Raw genomic sequence first — 22336 nt, forward strand, 5'->3', positions numbered from 1 at the left:
AAATTGTTTGGCTGCGCAATATATGTATTAGCGTTCGCGCAGTCGGTGACGTAGATTGTATAAAACAAATGTCTTTCAACGACTAGGTCTCATAAGTTGCTCATTTAATACACAGCTAGGTGAATGCCTGTCCAAGGGTACTCACAGCTTTCATACGACGGAAAGCCCAATAATATTACAAACTGTTTGCAGAAGTTACTTACGGAAGATACTTCTACTAGTGGAATAACGCCCTTAGGCTACAGCTTAAGCCTATCGCAACAGCTGAATAAGGTAAAGTCAAATTTCTAAATAGTATGTACAGAAGGAAAGTACTACAATTTCAAATTTCACTTAATTTGTAACACGGTAAAACTCTGCTTAGCATACAGAACCATTTTCTCGCTAATTTTTACGGTTTCCCGCGTTCATGTTTCACTACATAAAATGAAAACTTCAGGCAATCTCACGAGCACCAATGGCGGGACACGGAAAGAGATTCTCCAATGAAATCTGAAAGACTACAGCGGTTGAACATTTAACATGGTGATTGGCAAAACTGAGGACTTTTCAGTGCTTCAGCCTGCCTCACTAACATCCATGCTAGAATAAGGAAACGAGTAGCACCTATTTCCAGTAGCGTCAGATCTACGACCGACCACGCATTTGCAGGGAATTCCGTAAACGAAAGACGACACGAAGTAACTAACAATATAAAAGCTGCGTTTTTGCGCTAATAATCGGCACACAGTAAGCAATACTATACAAAGACTCACGACAAGAAACTTCAATACTCATTTTGAATGGTAAGAGTATTATTTTGGACGAAGTAAAATGGAGTACGGAATTTTTAGGTATCTCAGTTTGTTCATAAACATGAACTGTCTGGAGACAGCGCATTTAACATTACATTGCAGCCCCAGCTTTCCTTTTCGTTAGTGCAGAACTTAACATATATACCGATTGGCACTTTTCGCTGGCTTCTCGTTAAATTGAGGGGGAAATTTAAAAGCAGAACACTAGTACCAAAGACTAGCATAACCTGAATAATGGATAGCTTTTTCGCACTGGTTATTAGCAAATTGACACAGTTAAGCGAGTGTTTCGCATTTGTGCAGCTGCTATAAAGTACATCACTTTCTGATATCTGTAGTGGCATACGGAGCACTTCAAGCATATTATGAATATGCATACGAAGAATGTCAAAATGCGATTAATGAAATGTGAAATTTGTGTACGAACTGTCACATAGGCTGCTTTTTACAATCAGCTATTTAGTTTGAAGGGGGATAGCGTGACCGTGAGTAAGCCATTTTTATGTACCATTAAATTTCTAACAATAGATCAGTCGTGTAATTACATTTACTATGAATTTACGCAATGAAAGTAAACAGCACATTTTAATCAGAACAGTAGGTACATATTCGGACTACACTTTCTCGGTATTTTATTGTGCTTTTTCTTTTTAATCTAGAAAAATACGTTATGTCTTCGTCTTATTTACTATTCCCCCCCCCCCCCCCATCCCCCTCTCGATTACAAGGAGCTAATGAATTTATCCTCTCTCTCGATCGAAACAGGACCTTTGAGTGCTTTGACAATTTTTTTGCCTATCTTTCCTTTGCTTCGAAATTTGTGTTGTGGGTCTCCGAGTCAGATGTATGTATGTTTATATTCCATAATGAACATTCTCTTCAGACCATTCCATCACTGTCGCGACTCGTTAACAAAACTAAACTAAACAATATAGACGAAAGCGTTCTGCAGGGCTACAGCCGTAGCAGAGTGCACGCGAACTCCCTTTGATAATTCGCCGAAAGACCGCCAAGTAACGGCAGAGGAGAGAATGCGAACCGAACACAGTTTGCTCACTAGCGCCTAGCGTCTACACCAGACTGTTCTCGTCCCTTTTACACGTTCGTTTATGTTTGTATAAGCGTAAAGGAGGCTTAAGCAGGCTGCCTCAGCGAGGGCGGTGACTGATAAAGACGCGAGATGAGCTCTGACCTTGACCCTGTCGACCCTCCGCGCCAAGCCGACGACGGTGAGTCCCTGCCTGAGCAGCTCCTGCGTGATGGCGGCTCCTATGCCGCAGCTGGCCCCCGTCACCAGCGCAACGCGATCTGCGTACCTCTGCATGTTACAGCACACACAGTTCAACACCGAACACTCACGGCTGCTGCTAGCAAACTACACTGGCAGGGTTTCGGGCGGTGGCTACGGCCACAGAGTGTTGCCCTAAGCGCCACCTACACGCCGCGCCGCGCTGAGCGCCACCTACGCGCGTGCTTATCTCGTCAACAGCCGGCTGTCTTTAGGGCTCTACACACGCACCATCCGACCAACCGACGAATTGGGCGTCTGTAGGCGTTTTGACCGACCGACTAATTCTCCTTGTCGGACTATCGGGCGATAGCCTAACCGCCTTCCCCCCAGCCGCCGCCACTCCACTCAACGAAATACGAGGTGAGTAGCTTTTTTGTCCCAACCTCCTGTCAAAAGTTTATCTTTCGTCACTGCGCGCGGGATTAAATACTATTCTAGTATACATAACAAGATTAGAGGCCGACGACACTTTCTGGGGAAATTTCGTGCGAGGAGTATAGCTAGTTAATTAGTTGGTTAGTTAGTTGCATGTTCCATTGATCAATCCCACGGTACGGTAGCCGTTATGAAGTGGACCGTGTCATGTGCACAAGAAATGCACATATGAATCAAAATTTTTTAATATATATATATATATATATATATATATATACAACACAGAGTTAAAGATTAATATTTCTATTATTTACCCCATCCCCTTAAATGGCACAAAATGCATATACAATATTTATAGATTTATTTATTCCTATTCATGAATTCATCTATGGTATAGAAGGAGTTGTCAAGGAGATATGATTTCAATTTATTTTTGAAGCTGGTATTACTGCTGTCTGTCAGACACCTTATTTCATCTGGTAACTTGTCTAAAATTTTTATATAGCGGCATATTTTACCCCTTCCTGTGCCAAAGATAGGTTGCGCAAAGGATAGTCTAAGTCCTTCTTTTTACTGGTTTTATAGTCATGAATGTCACTGTTGTTTTTAAACTGGTCCTTGTTGTTGAGAGCGGTTCTAGGCGCTACAGTCTGGAACAGCGCGACCGCTGCGGTCGCAGGTTCGAATCCTGCCCCGGACATGGATGTGTGTGATGTCCTTAGGTTAGTTAGGTTTAAGTAGTTTTAAGTTCTAGGGAACTGATGACCTCAGCAGTTAAGTCCCATAGTGCTCAGAGCCATGTTTGTTGTTGAGAGCAAATTTCATTAGTGAGTAGATGTATTGTGAGGCTGTTGTAAGAATTCCCAATCTTTTAAAAAGAGGCCTACAAGATGTGCGACTATGAACCCCACACATTATTCTAGCCACTTTCTTTTGAGCAGTGAATACTTTTTGTCTAAATGTTAAGTTACCCCAAAATATTATTCCGTATGAGATCAGAGAGTGAAAGTATGCAAAGTATGTTAACTTACTAATTTCTATATCCTCAAAATTGGCAATTATTCTGATCGCAAAAGTTGCTGAACCTAGTCGCTTTAGGAGATCCAAAATATGAATTTTCCACTTAAGATTCTCATCTATATGTACACCCAAAAACTTAGTATCCTGTACCCTGTCTACTGACTTTGTTGATGTGTTATGTTTAATGAAGGAATAATATAGATGCAAGAAATGAAGCATATTTTTCATTTTTTTTAACGAATCCACAATGGTTTTGTGTGGCACATAGACAGAAGAAAAGTCTGTTGACCTTCAGTGTTTCTATTTTTAGGTTTTATTTTCAATACTTATCGGGAAAAAATTTAAAAATCGAAATATCGAATTTTAATATATGTTAATTGATGAAATATACTTGCTTCATTGTTACAAGTGATAAAAAAGTCCAGTCAGTATCCAGGCTCTCTGCTACTAAGAGCAAAGTGTGAGACTTTTTCTACAGTTCTAATAGTTGCTATATGCTTCATTTCTTATGTATCTGTTATATTTTTTTAATGATGTACGTCACCAGTTTTTCTTTGGATTTGAAATGAGTTTCTTACAGGTCATCTTTTATATTTCACACAAAAAAATAATAACCTATATATGAGCATCTTTTGTTTTATTTAATTTGTTTCACCCTGATATATTTCCTCAGTCAACTAAAAATCATGTCGCGGGTTTCAAGAATCATTTTAGTTAATAACTGCGGGGATACAACTGCACTGACTCTGTGGTCCTCTTAACTTTTGCCAGTTGCTATCATAAAATAGCTGCCAGCCTCTCCCTGCAGCTTAAGGCCTCTCTTACGACTGCATTCTTTTACGTTAACAATGGTTTGATATGTTCAGCAGCTCCGAAATACATGATTTATCCATTCTTCGATAGTTACGAAGATCTTCGGTTGCTAGCTGTTGATGTAACAGAACATGGGTAAATTTCTTTCCTTACATTAGCCACATCTTTGCCTACAGCTTTCGCTCGGCCTGTTTTGCCCTTATTACCTCTAAAACAGCCAAGCAAAACCCCATTTCTGTTTCTGTTTAAAACGAAGCGGGTGTCGTAGAAAATAAACACAATGAAATTAAGATAATCAAATCACAATAACACGCCTGCGCTGTAATCGGCGAGTGCAGTCGGTCGGTCGATCTGTCGGTCGGTCGGCCGGTCAAGTGGTGTATGTGCAGGGGACTTAACGGCTGGTATTATACTACTAATTTCTTTGACAAAGTTGGTTTGTCACATATTTGACATGGTGTAACACAGAAATTCTGTCAAATGCTTCCTTTCGTCAATTTTATTTTATAAAATGAAGCGCCTCATGTTAAGGGCCGTACACATGTACCAATTTATTAGCCGACCGATCGACCAGTTTCGCAGCAGACTAGACACATCCCAACCAACTGCAATCAGCGATTACTGCGTCGTCCTGTTCCTATTGCTGGTGGTGATTTGCTTATCTTACGTTCATTGATACATGAAACGTATTTACAGTTGCGCATGTGGACAATGGAATGACGTCAACGCGGACTTCCCGGTCATCGCGAGCGGTCGCCTTTACCGCAGGCTATCCGAACATGCTTCACGGCCAGACGCAAACTTCCATATGCCCTCAACCATGTGTCTACAACCTTGTGCCGTACATCCAGAATGTGCATTCCCGTGCAGGGGAGACATTTTAATTGAAGGTTGCTATGCTAGTGTCAGCAGATAAATACGATATTGTAGAGCCTGTGTTGTTCAGAAGTACAGCGCATTGATCCTTGCATGTATGTCCAAAGGTAAATTGCATCGCACTTCTGAACAACACAGTCTCTGCAATACCATATCGTATCATATGTTCACTGAGGTCATGTTCTACGAGACCCTTGTTATTACACGGACACAAAAGTTGGGATTTGCCTCGACTGTTTCGCAGCTAAGGAAGTCAAAGAAAGCCGAGAGAAGTTGTGGGTAGATAAATCTATAACGTAAAGGAAGAAATTCACCCACGCTGTTACCTAAGGAACTGGCAGGTGATGATTTTCGGAACTATTTAAGAATGAGTGAAAGATTCTTTTCGGATCTGCTGAACTTCCTCAAACCACATTTGAGGAAAAAGAATGTAATCATGAGAGAAGCTGCATGTTGCGAAAAGAGATGTTAGTTATACTGTGATTTCTGGACACAGCCAGAAGTTACGAGGACTCCCCATTCAGAGCAGACGTATCCCCACAATTATTATTACAGTGGTTCCTGGGATTATAGTTGCATGAGGAAATGCACCACGGTAAAGCAAACCAAAAACCCGTGCAAGCTTAAGAAACTCGTTTCAAATCAGAAGCACTATCTTACAAATTGGTGCTAATATAGGCACGCTCATGTTACTGATACTTTATGTTTCATTAAAACAGACTGTCATCGTGAGATGTCGTGGTATTCTGAATTTCATTTGAATTAGCACAGTGAATATTTCATTAGCTTTGTACATTATTTTAGTGAATACAACAGTTAACATCAGAGACAAATTAATCATCAAGAGAATATTTTCTCACATTATCTGAAACAGTCTGGCAACACTCAGGTATCTTCAACTTTTATAGTCCTGTCTTCCTCAGTTGCGTGCAATATTATGGTATATTAATCATTTTTACTTATGGACCGTCTGACAGCAACTGAATAAAACACAATTTTAGTGCCATACGCGTTTCGCCTTTATTTTCTGCAAGGCATCATCAGTGGCCTGGAATATGTACATATGTTAGCTATTTTATTTACATTTTTGTCATTGTGCCTATAGGTTATAAACAGTTCTGGTGGTTGGTATTTCCTATTAAGTAGTAATGTTTTGAACTGTACTTACAGGTTGCGTGGACAATTTCCTACATATTACGCTCCTGTTGCATATTTGGTGTTGTTCTTCTTCTTATGAACGCCAATTTGCGGTTTTTTCCCCATTCCACAACACTATGCACTGAACGCTTGTTTTAAAGCAATGTTTTGGTTTCTGTTACCAACTGTCAAATGTTTTTGCCAAAGATCGAATGTTATTGCCAAACTTATGAGTGTAACTATTGAATTATGTTATCATTTCCTTTACAAAGTGTAGTAGGGAGCCTGTGCTGATGTGTGTTTGTTCATTTATCACATGTTTGTTTTCTGCTATGGCTTTCTGGATGTGGAAGTTTTCTTGCATTTGTATAAGATGTTTGTCATGGTTGCTTATTCTCATTATTTTCATTTCTTGTTCCATGTTTGTAGGATGATGGTTGTAGTGTTTTAAATGCTCTGCAAATGTGGAATGGTTTGTTTCATACTTCCAACATCTGATATGTTCTTTGTATCTTGTTTGAAAATTCCTGCATGTCATGCCTATGTATACTGCATCACAACTTTGACATTCAAGTTTATATATTCCTGATTGTTGGAATTTGTCTCTCTTGGTAGCTGGCTGGCTTACCTGTGATTGAAAGGTTTGCCCAGGCTTATATGCTATTTTGAAGCCCTGTCTCTTTAGGATGTTTGCAACTCTGTGTGTTAGTTTGTGTGTGTAGGTCATGGTGTACCATCTGGTTCTTATCTGTGTGGTGTTGTCATTGTGTGTGTTCGTTGAGTGTGTTTGTAAGTTTTCAGCTTATGAGTTCTTTTGTATTGTGGAACTGTTGTGTTTGTTTTTTATTTGTGTTTGTATTTTTTGAATGAGCTTGTGTACCACATGTGTGTCATACCCGTTGTTCCTAGCTATTTGTATGATTGTACTCATTTCTTGTTCATAGTTTCTCTTGCTGAGTGGGATTCTGTTTAATCTATGTAACATGTGTCTTAGTGCTGCAAGTTTCTGGCTGTGGGGGTGGTTGGATGTGGAATGTATTATTATGTCTGTGGCTGTTGGTTTTCTAAAGATGTTAAATGTATGTTTACCATTTTCTTTTTTAATTGTAATGTCAAGAAAATTTATTTGATTTTCTTTTTCAAGTGTGAATTTTATGTTCTGATGAGCTTTGTTTATTTCTGAATGGAGTTCATCTATTTTTTCACTTGGCTCATCTACCAGACAAATAATGTCATCCACGCAATTGTACCAACATATGATTTTGAAACTTTCATTTGTGGTTATCTTATCAAATATCTGATTTTCTAGGTGACTGATGAAAATGTTTGCTAGTGTTCCTGATATTGGGGATCCCATGGGCAGTCCATCAGTTTGTAGATAATATTCTTTCTCAAACTGAAAGTAGTTTTGTTCCGTTGTCAGTCTGAGCATATCTGTTATTTCTTTTATTGCGTCTGTGGTGAGGTTGCTGTGGGATGAGAGATTTTGTTCTATGATTTCTATTGTTTCTGTGATAGGGATGGAGGTATACATATTTTCTATATCGAATGAAATCAGTGATGCTGTGTGTGGTACCTGTATGTTCTGTATGGCACTAAAATTGTGTTTTATTCAGTTGCTGTCAGACGGTCCATAAGAAAAAATTATTAATATACCGTAACACTCAGGTAGTTTACCAATTCCACGCCTGTAGAAGCCCACTGGATCTGAGATAAAGATGTTTTCAACCAGCCTTGAAGTGTATTTTCGTCCAAAGAGGAATTTTTTGACTGTTCTTAGATAAGAAGCTTGAAAAATTGGGGGCTTAACCTCAGAAAAATAAGTGTTTGATGAATGAGTTTTCAAAACCCTCCACAGTTTTGTTAGCGAAATCGGCAGAGTGCGTTATCATGTAGTATCTACAGGATGTTTCAAAAATGACCGGTATATTTGAAACGGCAATAAAAACTAAACAAGCAGCGATAGAAATACACCGTTTGTTGCAATATGCTTGGGACAACAGTACATTTTCAGGCGGACAAACTTTCGAAATTACAGTAGTTACAATTTTCAACAACAGATGGCGCTGCAAGTGATGTGAAAGATATAGAAGACAATGCAGTCTGTGGGTGCGCCATTCTGTACGTCGTCTTTTTGCTGTAAGCGTGTGCTGTTCACAACGTGCAAGTGTGCTGTAGACAACATGGTTTATTCCTTAGAACAGAGGATTTTTCTGGTGTTGGAATTCCACCGCCTAGAACACAGTGTTGTTGCAACAAGACGAAGTTTTCAACGGAGGTTTAATGTAACCAAAGGACCGAAAAGCGATACAATAAAGGATCTGTTTGAAAAATTTCAACGGACTGGGAACGTGACGGATGAACATGCTGGAAAGGTAGGGCGACCGCGTACGGCAACCACAGAGGGCAACGCGCAGCTAGTGCAGCAGGTGATCCAACAGCGGCCTCGGGTTTCCGTTCGCCGTGTTGCAGCTACGGTCCAAATGACGCCAACGTTCACGTATCGTCTCATGCGCCAGAGTTTACACATCTATCCATACAAAAATCAAACGCGGCAACCCCTCAGCGCCGCTACCATTGCTGCACGAGAGACATTCGCTAACGATATAGTGCACAGGATTGATGACGGCGATATGCATGTGGGCAGCATTTGGTTTACTGACGAAGCTTATTTTTACCTGGACGGCTTCGTCAATAAACAGAACTGGCGCATATGGAGAACCGAAAAGCCCCATGTTACAGTCCCATCGTCCCTGCATCCTCAAAAAGTACTGTTCTGGGCCGCCATTTCTTCCAAAGGAATCATTGGCCCATTTTTCAGATCCGAAACGATTACTGCATCACGCTATCTGGACATTCTTCGTGAATTTGTGGCGGTACAAACTGCCTTAGACGACACTGCGAACACCTCGTGGTTTATGCAAGATGGTGCCCGGCCACATCGCACGGCCGACGTCTTTAATTTCCTGAATGAATATTTCGATGATAGTGTGATTGCTTTGGGCTATCCGAAACATACAGGAGGCGGCGTGGATTGGCCTCCCTATTCGCCAGACATGAACCCCTGTGACTTCTTTCTGTGGGGACACTTGAAAGACCAGCTGTACCGCCAGAATCCAGAAACAATTGAACAGCTGAAGCAGTACATCTCATCTGCATGTGAAGCCATTCCGCCAGACACGTTGTCAAAGGTTTCGGGTAATTTCATTCAGAGACTACGCCATATTATTGCTACGCATGGTGGATATGTGGAAAATATCGTACTATAGAGTTTCCCAGACCGCAGCGCCATCTGTTGTTGAAAATTGTAACTACTGTAATTTCGAAAGTTTGTCTGCCTGAAAATGTACTGTTGTCTCAAGCATATTGCAACAAACGGTGTATTTCTATCGCTGCTCGTTTAGTTTTTATTGCCGTTTCAAATATACCGGTCATTTTTGAAACACCCTGTACATGTGATGAAGTATTGTAGGTCGTTTTTCTTATGCTGTGACCGAGTGGTGTCTTAGTTTTTGGCAAAAAATACCAGCTGCAGTACAGTGTAACCTGCGGAGGTTTTCATAATGCACAATACCGTCCCTGAGGCACAACACCCAAAATATTTTGTTTACACTACCCTTTGCTCGATTATATATATCCTTTGTCAGTCCTCAGCCATTAATTCTTCTTATAAATTTAATATGAAAACACAACTCGTCAGATTAGAAAAATTGCATTGGAATTCTCAGTAAGCCAACTGATGATGATCAAACAAAAATGCATTAACAATCAGCCCATTGATTTTTGTCGTTTTAAATTAGAGCGTACAGTACTATTACTTGCGACTTCTGAACCTCGCCTAACGAAAAATGTCGCACGACGCTTAGTTGGTCGCACTCCATCACATACGTCTATTATCGAGGCTACCTGCAATAATTCAAGAACGATGCTTCTTGAAGTGAGAACGACTTTTTCTGACATGTTTTCCCGAAACCAATCGCCCCAAACACAAAACGAAGTTTCAGAGCTGACTCTGTTTCCCTCCCCCCCCCCCCCCCCCACCCCCTCCGACCCACCAAACCCACAGCAAATAATATGTCGCAAATGTTAGACCTTTTTTTCCACCTGACACTATATTTTATGCCGCTTGAACAACGTATATAAGTTTCAGGTATGCAAAATCCAAATCGTAACTACAAGATAAATACTAGAACTTCAAACCAGAAAAATGATCATTGATAAATACACTTATAGCATCGCGCCATGTTCACTTAGTCGGAGGCTTCTGAAGTTGGTGGCGAGGAAACTCTCGAACACAATCTGTTCTGACCTATACACAGCCACGACCTGCTAGACGAAAATGTTTCTGGAACTTTTCCCTATTGCAGCTGGGGTAGAAAACAAAACGAATTATGTTTGAGGTTCCATCAGACTGATTACTTTGGCATATGTCCGGCATTCGATTTAAAGAAACTAGGGGGTGAAGTGGACTTGAATGTGCGACTTTATGTTAACAGTGCGCGAAGATTACCACAACACCAAGAGGAGGTATCTTTCCATAATACTTCGAGAAGGCTGACAGGCTTTCCACCATATACTTCCACATCCTACAGTCCTGCGGGATCCTGCATATGGAAATTGGTGGTAAGCTTCTATGGGACCAAACTGCTGAGGTCATCGGTCTGTAGACTTACACACTACTTAGCTAACTTAAAAAACTAACTGACGCTAAGGACAACACATACACCCATGCCCGAGGGAGGACTCGAACCTCGAACCTCTGACGGGGGAAGCCGCGTGAACCGTGACAAGACCCCCCCCCCCCCCCCCCTAGATCGCGTGGCTACCCGGCGTGGCCCTACATTTGGCTCGACTTAGATTTCTGAGGGGTAGGGATCGATGTTGGCCACCATAAGTGAGTGACCTGGACTTCATCACTGAGGTGGCCCGCCGGTGACCAGGTTTTGTGTCTAATATTGTACTTTCTTGTCATCTCAGTGAAATATTCTAAACCGCTTCTATTTAAGACGTGATATTGAATAAGTAAAATGCACTGTATGATTCCTGGTTTGACGTTTGACACCTAGGTTAAGATTGCTCTCTAATGTCACAATCTGAGTAACCTACGTTAGGAAACATGGAATTAATGAAAATAGGTATACCTGCGCAGTTTCATGTTGGCTTAGTGGTAACACGGTCAGTTTTCACTGCACTGGTTAGTATATAAGTCGTTGGTTGGTTGGTTTAAGGAGTAAAGGGACCAAACTGCAGAGGTCATCGGTCCCTGTATATAAGTCGGTTTAGTTTTGGCTGGAGAAACACAGCGGTTTATAAGACTTTTTCTCGTTTTCTTTATTCGATCTGCAAACAGCCAGATCGAAATTCGGCGAGTAAATCATAAGAAAAGTTCTGCATCACAAGCAACCTCCCAACTTCCATTCAATACATTGTAGGACTGAGTAGAAGTGTGTGTTTGGGAAATATTGAGTCACTTCACAAGAATGGCTGAGAAAAGACTCCAAGGGATCATTAATGACAGTAATTTGGGTATCATCACCCAAGACAAAGCAATGAACATACTTAGCTGAATCTGGAGGTGTAAAACGTATTGGATAGCAGAACTGCATGGTTTTTAATACCTTTCTTTATGTATCTGCATCAGAAGAGGTACAGTTCCAATGTAAATGCACTTTTTGATTACTGTGTGATAAACCTGAACCAATTTACAATGGTATCTGAAACCAACAGTTTTCTTTTTTTTACATCGAATTTTCGTCATAAGATAGATACGATAACTGTATAGTTCAACTGCATTTTCTGTCGCATTTAAATCATGGTGATAGCCTATATACTTCAAAGATTCTCAAGCCATCTTCTGCACGATCAAATGCCACATGAGTAACTTTGCCGTCACTGTCTTAAAATTTTATGACACATGCGTTAGCAGTTATTAATTTCTCATACTCCCCCACACACGACGGCTCCAGTCTGATATAACCTATCAGAATACTTGTCTTGTCACTTATTTGCTTCATAACTTGCTTCTTGATTCATAACTCCGATCACGGAATTCAAAATCAGGTGGACTCCGTCGAAGGCGCACTGTGCCGCTTTCATTCGTATATCATTTCTCTTTCATGGAAAAAGTGTGGCATTACAGACCATAACACACCACTTCGTGAGCAAAGCGTGTGTGGTTGGTAGAACGGCATAGTGGTTAGGGCGGTCAGATTTTAACCTGGAGGGTGTGGTTTCGAATTCTGTCACTTCGAAGAATTTTAATTGGTGGTATCAGCTGTTATTAGGAGGACGACGAGAATTATTAAGTATTCATAATGTTAATGTATTGCGTCTACACCATCGGTCTCGCACGACTTTTCTCTTTATGTTTGGCATTAAAATAAAATGTGTCTTTTGTGCTTTTGTCGGTACTGACGTTCTTCCTGCATCTAAATAATGAAAACACAAATTAATATGATGCTTTTTCTCGACGCACAAAAAACTAAATAATTTCTCTTTGATGCCTTCATCGGCACTGACGTTATGTGACATGTGGCAAGAAAAAGTAATTTCTTGTTTGTCTCAGTCTTTTTGCTCAAAGGTCGTAAAATAATCTAAAATCAAGAGTCTATGCGACGACTGGAAAGAATAAAATAGACATCCTAGTCTTTATGCATAATCTGCTCGTCCTTTTTTCTTTTTCTTTCTTTTTTTTCATAAAGATAAGAGAAACAAATTTTCCTCTTCTTCGAGGCAGAAAAAAACGTTCATTTGTCACACACAGTTTCTCCCTAACAAAACAACATTTCGGTGTTGTGTCCAGTTTACGTCGTCCTCTACAACTGCTTTTAACCGCCGGGGATTAGAGGCAACAAGTTTCCGGATGTATCTGTTATTTTGTGACAACTCCTCCCATGCGTCATGAACTGGTTCGAACAGCGTTGGGTTGGTTGCCGGTGTTAGTCTTCTACACCTAATAATTTTCTCCATCTCTGCCCACACGTGCTCTTACTAAGGCCAGCAGCTTGGGGAGGCCAGTCCAGCAGCTCATCGTCTCCGATCATTTGCAACCAGTGTTTTGCACAGTTCGCTTTATGCACAGGAGAATGGTCATCATGGAAGATTATTCTGGCTTCTGAAAAATCACTGAAGAACACAAGGAAGCATTACGTTCTCCGGTATTTCGCAGTAATAAAGACTAGAAAAAGGATGGTCCAGTTGTCACAGAACGCCGCAACCCTATGCTAGGTTTTAAATATTTCCCTATATTTGAGCCACTGCATCTCAAAATGACCAAGAAGCATTAAATGTTTCTTTCAAGCACGCGTGTAGCAGCAGCAGAATGAAGAAGTTAACGGTAATGGCAGTAATAGTCGAAGTATTAGCTGTCTTCATATTCTTGACTGGTATTTCTCGATCTAATAAATTTCTTGAAATAAAGAAATATGCTATGAATCGACGCTATGATGACTATAAGCATCTTTACATCCTGCTGACATGAGACTAGCATAATCTTCGTGTCAGAAGCCAGGTTACAACTAACCAGTTAATGAAGAACTGATTATTTTCCTATTTGTAAGCTAAGCGCATCATACTTTACAACATAATCATGAATGTAACAAGCGTGGGCTTTAGCGATCTGGTGGATGGATCTAGATTCTTAGTTGGAGGTATTGGTTCAATTACCACGTCCGGCGTGTATTTTAAACACACACGGACGGATCTCCTTGACTTCTGGTAATGCCAAGTGAAGGAGGTCAGGTTGCACCGTAGTTCAGAACACGCACTATAAACATCAAACACTTCGCTACAAAATGAGGTACAGCCGGTTTAGTTGGTCTGCGGTAGAGGCGGAAGTTGTGGCAAACAGAAACTCTGTCGCGAGTGAGCTGCCTTACACTATTTTGCTTAATGAGCCAATGGTAATTTAAGGTCACAGGGCTTTTAATATATTTGAAGATGAGACGTCGAAAAACCCAATTTTTAACATAGCCCAGAAGGGGGTCATAAAACTAATTTTGTAATAGTTTCATATTTCGATTGGGTGAGAACACCATTTTCTAAATTAATTAACACTGAAGAAAATACTGTAGTGTGAAGCTTACGTTCCCTGTTACTGATTTTTTCTTGAAGCAGTTCTAGTCTCTAAGCTGAATCAGCAGCCGAAGTTTTGGTGCTTTCGAACTTTTGGATTGAATCTGAAAACATTTTCAATTGGGTCTGTGCGAAATGCGGCCAAAGAAGTGACTGTGGGTTCCAGAGGCGCCCATAGAGGGGTGCCAATAGGGGCGGTTGCCCCTAGCGAGAATTAATTTAGTTTATGAATATGAAAATGGCCTTTGACCACAGGGTCGGCATTATTATATCTTAAAATATCAGGAAAATTATCAGTAAATGGTCTGAAGATATCAATAATTTGACATAAAAATGATATAAAAACTACGTAGATTGTCTTATAAAATGAACTAGAATAGTGAAGAATTTTATACGATTTTAGTGGCTTAAATTACGAAAGGTTAGTTAATTTAAAATCCCAAAGATTTTCTTCAAGAAATCTCAGTCTTTGAAGTGTACGAAAATGTTTTACAATGATCCTGGAGCTATTGCAGTGTATGACAGTCAGCATGCAGAAAATCTCGAAAGTGAGGGATCGTCTGTTGTCGGAAAACGCGTGCTTATAGTTACAACGTAATTTTCAGCATTTGCTGAAACAACTGGCGCTTGCACTTTGATATTTTCCTATAGTTCCAAAAACGAATCTAAATAACGAAACATGAATATCTGTATTTCACAAATGGACATTAAGTTTGGTACAATACCTATATTTTTCTTTCAATGCTCCTACCTGATGCAAATTAACAACGTTAAGTGATGCGATAGTGAGAGTTAGCAGATAAACCATCAATTTATTTTCAAGATGTAGAAATACATTCTTGAGAAACAATGTGACGTTTTCCTTAGAGGTTTGAGCGCTGTACGTTCTTGCCAACATTAAAAAAAGCAATTATTCTGTTATAAAGGGATGTTAAACACAAACTTGTAGAACATTAAGTAACACATAGAAAATGACGTCTAAAAACTAAACTCCAGAAACCTTGCTATGCCGATCGGCCGCCATGTCATCCTCTGGCATGGCCGTATTACGCAGATGTGGTGTGGTGGGGCGTAGGTCAGCACACCGGTCTTTCGGCCGTTGACGTCTTTTCAGACCTAGAAATCGCTACTTCTCATACAAGTAGCTCTTCAGTTGCCAACATGAGGTTGAGCGCGCCCTGTACCAGTCCTCACACCAAGGGAAAATCCTTGACACAGCCTCCAGATCAGAGTCAGACACGTGAGTGATCAGCTACGGAGGCGAACAAGGGTGACATCATCCCTGAAAAATTAAGCACTGTACGTCACCTGTATGATGAAAAATGCAAAGTTAAATTAACATTTCTATAGCCAGAATGACCTCCTCCGCAGCCGAGGTCCCTAATGCACACCTGTGCAGTGGTGCTTTACTCGGAGATAAGTTGGCAGCCGGCCGAAGTGGCCGTGCGGTTAAAGGCGCTCCAGTCTGGAACCGCAAGACCGCTACGGTCGCAGGTTCGAATCCTGCCTCGGGCATGGATGTTTGTGATGTCATTAGGTTAGTTAGGTTTAACTAGTTCTAAGTTCTAGGGGACTAATGACCTCAGCAGTTGAGTCCCATAGTGCTCAGAGCCATTTGAACCATAAGTTGGCACGAATACTGGTGGTGGAAAAGTTTCACTGCCAGTGTCTGGCCAGCGTGGGGAAGAGAGGTGACGGAGTTAAGTTTCTGATCACCATTCTTTGCGTCAATGTCCTGGATTAAATGCCAAATGTCCTCGCAATGACTTGTAAGGTAGGGTGAATGCATGTGGCACAGCTGATAGTGATCTGTCCGTCGGATGGGGATATTAAGCTCAGTGAGCCCCTTGGTGCTATTTGAGAGGAGTAGGCTATGTGCAGGCATTGGATTTCACCCTCACCTCCTTTCATCCATAAGAACACAGACCCAACACTACACTGTACAAGCCCTCATCACAAAAAAATGGCTCTGAGCACTATAGGACTTAACATCTGAGGTCATCAGTCCCCTAGAACTTAGAACTACTTAAACCTAACTAACCTAAGGACATCACACATATCCATGCCCGAGGCGGGATTCGAACCTGCGACCGTAGCGGTCGCGCGGTTCCAGACTGAAGCGCCTAGAACCGCTCGGCCGCTCCGGCCGCCCCCCTCATCACAGCCATCCACATAATACAGATACATTCCTGACACTTCATAATGGGTTGAAGGAAGACAATGGAAAACTACCCTTACTAGGACTTTGCCTACAAAGGTGATGCAGGATATCTGCACCTAGTCCACTATACTGTTTTCCTGAGTACAGGACTATTTTGACTTTGATGGCCAGAATACTAAGGATTTTAGTAGCTCATAAGTAATCAAAGAATACATGCCAACAATCTCGGAAAATTACTAATAAGCTATAATAAAATGTAAGGAAGCTGCCAATCGAGATAGTGACAAAAGTACTTCATGTGTACTCCAACGCAGTAAGAAAGCTGTCCATGGTGAAATTTACGTCTTGAAAGTGTTTCTTTCCTACGGACTAAGAAAGCTACACCAAATACATAAATTAACAAACGGCGGAGCTGATCCTCCTTGGTACACAAAACGGGAAAATCCCCAAGATTGGCGATCTTTTACAGAAGCTAGACATTTAGCGCGGACTTCAATGCGAGATGCTTAAAACAGTTTCCACAACGACACTTTGTCTCGAAACCTGGCAGAAAATCCAAAGAGATTCTGGTCGTATGTGAGGTACGTTAGTGGCAAGAAACAATCAATGCCTTCTCTGCACGATAGCAATGTATATGCTATCGAAGACAGTGCTGCCAAAGCGAGTTACTAAACACACCCTTCCGAAATACCTTCACGAAAGAAGACGAACCAAATATTCCAGAATTCGAATCAAGAACAGCTGCCGAGTAACGTAGAATTAAATATCCTCAGAATAGTGAAGCAAGTTAAATCAGTTAATAAAAGCAAGTCTTCTGGTCCAGACTGTATACCAATTAGGTTCCTTTCGGAGTATGCTGATGGCTTAGCTCCATTACTTAACAATCATATACAACCGTTCCCTCGACGACAGATACGTACCCAAAGATTGGAAAGATGCACAGGTCACACCAATATTCAGGACAGGTAGTAGGAGTAATCCACTTAATTATAGGCCCATATCGTTAACGTCGATTTGCAGCAGGATTTTGGAACATATATTGTGTTCTAACATTATGAATTACCTCGAAGAAAACGATCTATTGACACACAATGAACATAGGTTTAGAAAACATCGTTCTTGTGAAACACAACTAGCTCTTTATTCGCATGGAGTGTTGAGTGCTATTAACAAGGGATTTCAGATCGAGTCAGTATTTGTGGATTTCCGGAAGGCTTTTGACACTGTTCCACACAGGCGGCTCCTAGTGAAATTGCGTACTTATGGAATATCGTCTCAGTTATGTGACTAGATTTGTAATTTCCTGTCAGAGAGGTCACAATTGTAGTAACTGACGGAAAGCCATCGAGTAAAACAGAAGTGATTTCTGGCGTTCCCCAAGGTAGTGTAATAGGCCATTTTCTGTTCCCTATCTATATAAACGATTTGGGAGACAATCTGAGCAGTCGTCTTAGGTTGTTTGCAGATGTCACTGTCGTTTATCGACTGATAAAGTCATCAGAAGATCAAAACAAATTGCAAAACTATTTTGAAAAGAAATCTGAATGGTGCGAAAATTGGCAGTTGACCGTAAATAACGAAAAGTGTGAGGTCATCCACATGAGTGCTAAAACGAATCCGTTAAACTTCGGCTACACGATAAATCAGTCTAATCTAAAGGCCGTAAAATCAACTAAATACCCAGGAATTACAATTACGAACAACTTAAATTGGAAGGAAATGTTGTGAGGAAGGCTAACCAAAGACTGCGTTTTATTGGCAGGACACTTAGAAAAAGTAATAGATCTACTAAGGAGACTGCCTACACTACGCTTGTCCGTCCTCTTTTAGAATACTGCAGCGCAGTGTGGAATCCTTACCAGATAGGACTGACGGAATACATCGAAAAAGTTCAAAGAAGCGCAGCACCTTTTGTATTATCGTGAAATGTGGGAGAGAGTGTCACTGAAATGATACAGAATTTGGGCTGGACATCATTAAAAAAAAAGACGTTTTTCGTTGCGACGGAATCTTCTCACGAAATTACAATCAGCAACTTTCTCCTCCGAATGCGAAAATATTTTGTTGGCACCTACCTACATAGGAAGAAATGATCGCCACGATAAAATAAGGAAAATCCGAGCTCGTACGGAAAGATATAGGTGTTCGTTCTTTCCGCGAGATTGGAATAATAGAGAACTGCGAAGGTGGTTCGATGAACCCTCTGCCAGGCACTTTAATGTGATTTGCAGAGTACCCGTGTAGATGTAGATTCTTCTGGTTACTATTGCCGATGTCGGAAATTACGTCGAAAAAAAAAGAAGGAAACTGATTACTCCCTTAAGTGTGGCTACCTGACAAAAATTATAATTTCAAGAATGACATGGATGACGCAAAGAGAACATTTCATTAGGACTGGTCGTCTTTAGATCGATTGGTTTATTCTAAAGCAGCTGAAGGTGCCTTCTAAGTTATGTGCATGGAGGTAAAAACGCACGGGAGATGGCGCTATATACTTATGCTGTACCTTCTTTTGAGTCAAGAGTAGGCTGGGCTTACCGTCGTATTAAATATCCCAAAAATTAGCAATCTGCTGTTTACGAGTGCTTCTCGTTCATTATCTCTGTCGCGTCCATACAATTTCTGTTTTAAATTATAATAATAATGAATAACAAAGTTTCAGACAGGCAGTTTGGATCTTTTTCTATTCTTGAGGCCGTATTTGCTTAGTAATACGACTGATGTGGACTTGTTAATGTAACACGTTTTTTTGTTAGTATATTTCGAATAACCAAGAAGAGAAGAAAGCGATGTGAAAAGCACGATTTCGTAATCCATTTAATTCCATTCCACTTTTGCTGTATCTGTATCGATAGCAAATGAAGCTGGAACTCCGAAAACAAGGCTTGTTCGCTTATTGGTAGTTCTTCTTGTTTGTCACATTTTCAGTTTTCAACTTGTATGCTTATCAGACTTAATGTTCACGTTTGTACAAAACGTCCCTGCGTGTCTTCTGCTAGCCCATAAACATGCGCAATGAGGAAAGAAGCAACGCATGATGTCGTACCTTGTCCATGTCACCAAAGAGAACGATTATTGAAATATGAAACAGAACTGCATAAGTTATACTGTCATGCACAATAGACTTCTTGTTTTATTAGATTGCCAGTGCATTAGTTTCACTGTAGTTTGCGTATCTTCTCAGTTTAAGTCTTACCTACGATGCCGCACTCAGTGTTTGACAAATAATAGAAATTTACAGGGTAAAAAAACCGATATAATTTTTTAAAGCACTGAACAATACTATAAATGTGATAAAGGATATTTTGCTTTAACATGTATGTAAGTCATATTTTTGGTAATGATAACGTAACCGGCGTAACAAATAGGCTTACCTTTCGTACAGTGGCATATTTTCTTCTTTTCTCGGAATATTTCTCTTCAGTAACTTTCAGTTTTTTCAGCAATAACCAAACATGTCACAATTGGAATGTACGTCTCCTTTGATCATCTGCTTCATTTTACATTTGTATTTCATTTTGAGCTTTCCAAAATATGTACCGTTAAGTCTATACCATGCTTTGTCATATGCCTATAGTTAGTTAATTAGTTAGTTTCATGTTCCATGTATCATTTGTACAATAAATCGTAACGATGTGGAACGAGTCATTTTATATAACATAATTTTTTAAAATATGCCACCATGCTGATCATTTATTAGTTTTTATTTTGTATCTCAAAGTCAGAGGTGATGTTAGTAATCCCTACCTATAACCTTTTACACATTACATTAATAGATAGTCATCGGTGGAATAGGAGGAGGTGTCAAAGAGAAACATTTTCAGTTTAGTTTCAAATTTAACTTTGCTGCCTGACAGGCATTTTATATCACTGGGCAAGTGATCAAAACTTTTGGTTGCAGCACTGTGAACCCCTGTTTGTGCTACAACAACCTTAATGTGGCGTAATGAACGTCATTTCTTTCTTCTGGTACTGTAATTCTCTACATCATTGTTCCTGTTGAAGTGAAATGGATTATTTACAACAAACTTCATAACGGAATAACTATACTACGCAGCACGCAGAAACGACGAAAGTGTTAATGTATGTCTTTGGTTGCAAATCAAGTGTGGTCTTAGAAATATCAGCCAATAAAATATTTGTGGACATTAATCACTGGTTCCTAGCCAATTCTTTGTCACTTTGAAAAAACACACTACATGCAGTTCAGAACTTGTAAGGGGTGTCCCACGAGTATATGCCTAACATACGATGACAAGAAGATAGAAGAAGTGGACAGTGTTAAATTCTTGGGATTGCAGCTTGATAATAAATTCAATGGGGAGGAGCACACCACAGAACTGCTGAAGCGTCTTAACAAATCTCTGTTTGCAATTTGAATTTTGTCAGGCATAGGGGATATAAAAATGAAAAAGCTGGCATACTATGCTTACTTTCATTCCATAATGTCATATGGGATTATTTTTTGGGGTATTCATCAAGCCAAGCTAAAGTTTTCCAGGCACAAAAACGTGCAGTAAGAGTTATATGTGGTGTGAACTCAAGAACATCCTGCAGAAGCCTGTTTAGGGAACTAGGGATACTAACTACTACTTCCCAATATATTTATTCCTTAATGAAATTTGTCATTAAAAGTATATCACTTTTTCAAACCAACAGCTCAATTAATGGAATCAATACTAGAAATAAGAATAATCTTCACAAGGATTTAAAGTCACTTAGTCTTGTACAAAAAGGTGTGCATTATTCAGGAACACACATTTTCAGTAACTTGCCAACAGCCATAAAAAGCTTAACAACCAATGAAATACAGTTTAAGAGAAGCCTAAAGGATTCATTGGTGGCCAACTCCTCCTACTCCATTGATGAGTTTCTCAGTAAAACCAACTGATTTGTATATAAGTACAATATAACTTCTGCACAATTTCAGTGCAGTAATGTGTTCATTGAAAGTGTGTGTATGTGTGTGTGTGTGTGTGTGTGTGTGTGTGTGTGTGTGTGTGTAAGCACAATCTAACTTCTGCACCATTTCAGTGCAGTAATGTGTTCATTGTAAATAAGTATTATAGTAGTTGTATTACATGTTTATTACCTTACAAATAAATAAAAAACATTTTTATTTTAAATTCAGTGCATTAGTATTTGTAAAATGACTCTTTCATATAGTGTTCATTAAAAAATGACGATCACTCCACTTGGGACCTGTGGAATGGTACATTAGCTTATTTGTTTTAGTTGTAAATATCTGTCATGTATTGTTGTTTTTCTGACATGTTCCACATCCTGGAGGACCTCCTCACTACGGATCAATTGGAATGAAAGTAAAACTAATCTAATCTAATCTTCACAAAGGAAGCAAAGTATACATACACACTGATACATTCATACACACAAAACTCACGTGCATAAGACAGCTGTCTCCAGCTGTTCTAGCCAGAATCTTTTTTATTAAAGGAGGGAGGAAATGTGTGCAATGAATAATTATCGGCGGTAATTTAAAGCTTAACATGGTGCACCAACAATCAGTGTGGTTACGTAACCATGCGTTTTAGGGGATGAGACAGTTGATGCAGTGTGGCTCGGAAGTCGGAGCGTCTGCGGCTTGGATGGCAGTGGAAAACACAAGAAAGAATAAAGGTAAACAACACAACCATAATTCATGTATACGAAAGAAAATATTGCTTGAACGGCTCCACTTATGAATTATATGTGATACTTTTAAACTTTAGAATACGCTCAAGTTGGCATTTTTGAAAAAATAACCACATCTCCACACAATAAATGCACCAGATGCTA

The 22336-nt window shown here is 40.0% G+C and overlaps 2 protein-coding genes across 2 annotated transcripts in view; both read right to left on the reverse strand.

Annotated features, from left to right (window-relative positions):
* The window catches only part of LOC126456997 (dehydrogenase/reductase SDR family member 11-like), a 604547-nt gene that overhangs the window by 39671 nt on the left and 542540 nt on the right, over positions 1 to 22336 (reverse strand). The window lies entirely within an intron of this gene.
* The window catches only part of LOC126456999 (farnesol dehydrogenase-like), a 209425-nt gene that overhangs the window by 39671 nt on the left and 147418 nt on the right, over positions 1 to 22336 (reverse strand). Inside the window, exon 2 of the mRNA XM_050092966.1 lies at positions 1987 to 2110. Coding sequence (XP_049948923.1) covers positions 1987 to 2110 — 124 coding nt within the window. The remainder of the gene's footprint in view (positions 1 to 1986; positions 2111 to 22336) is intronic.

This window comes from Schistocerca serialis, chromosome 2 (assembly GCF_023864345.2).
Source record: "Schistocerca serialis cubense isolate TAMUIC-IGC-003099 chromosome 2, iqSchSeri2.2, whole genome shotgun sequence".
NCBI lineage: Eukaryota > Metazoa > Arthropoda > Insecta > Orthoptera > Acrididae > Schistocerca > Schistocerca serialis.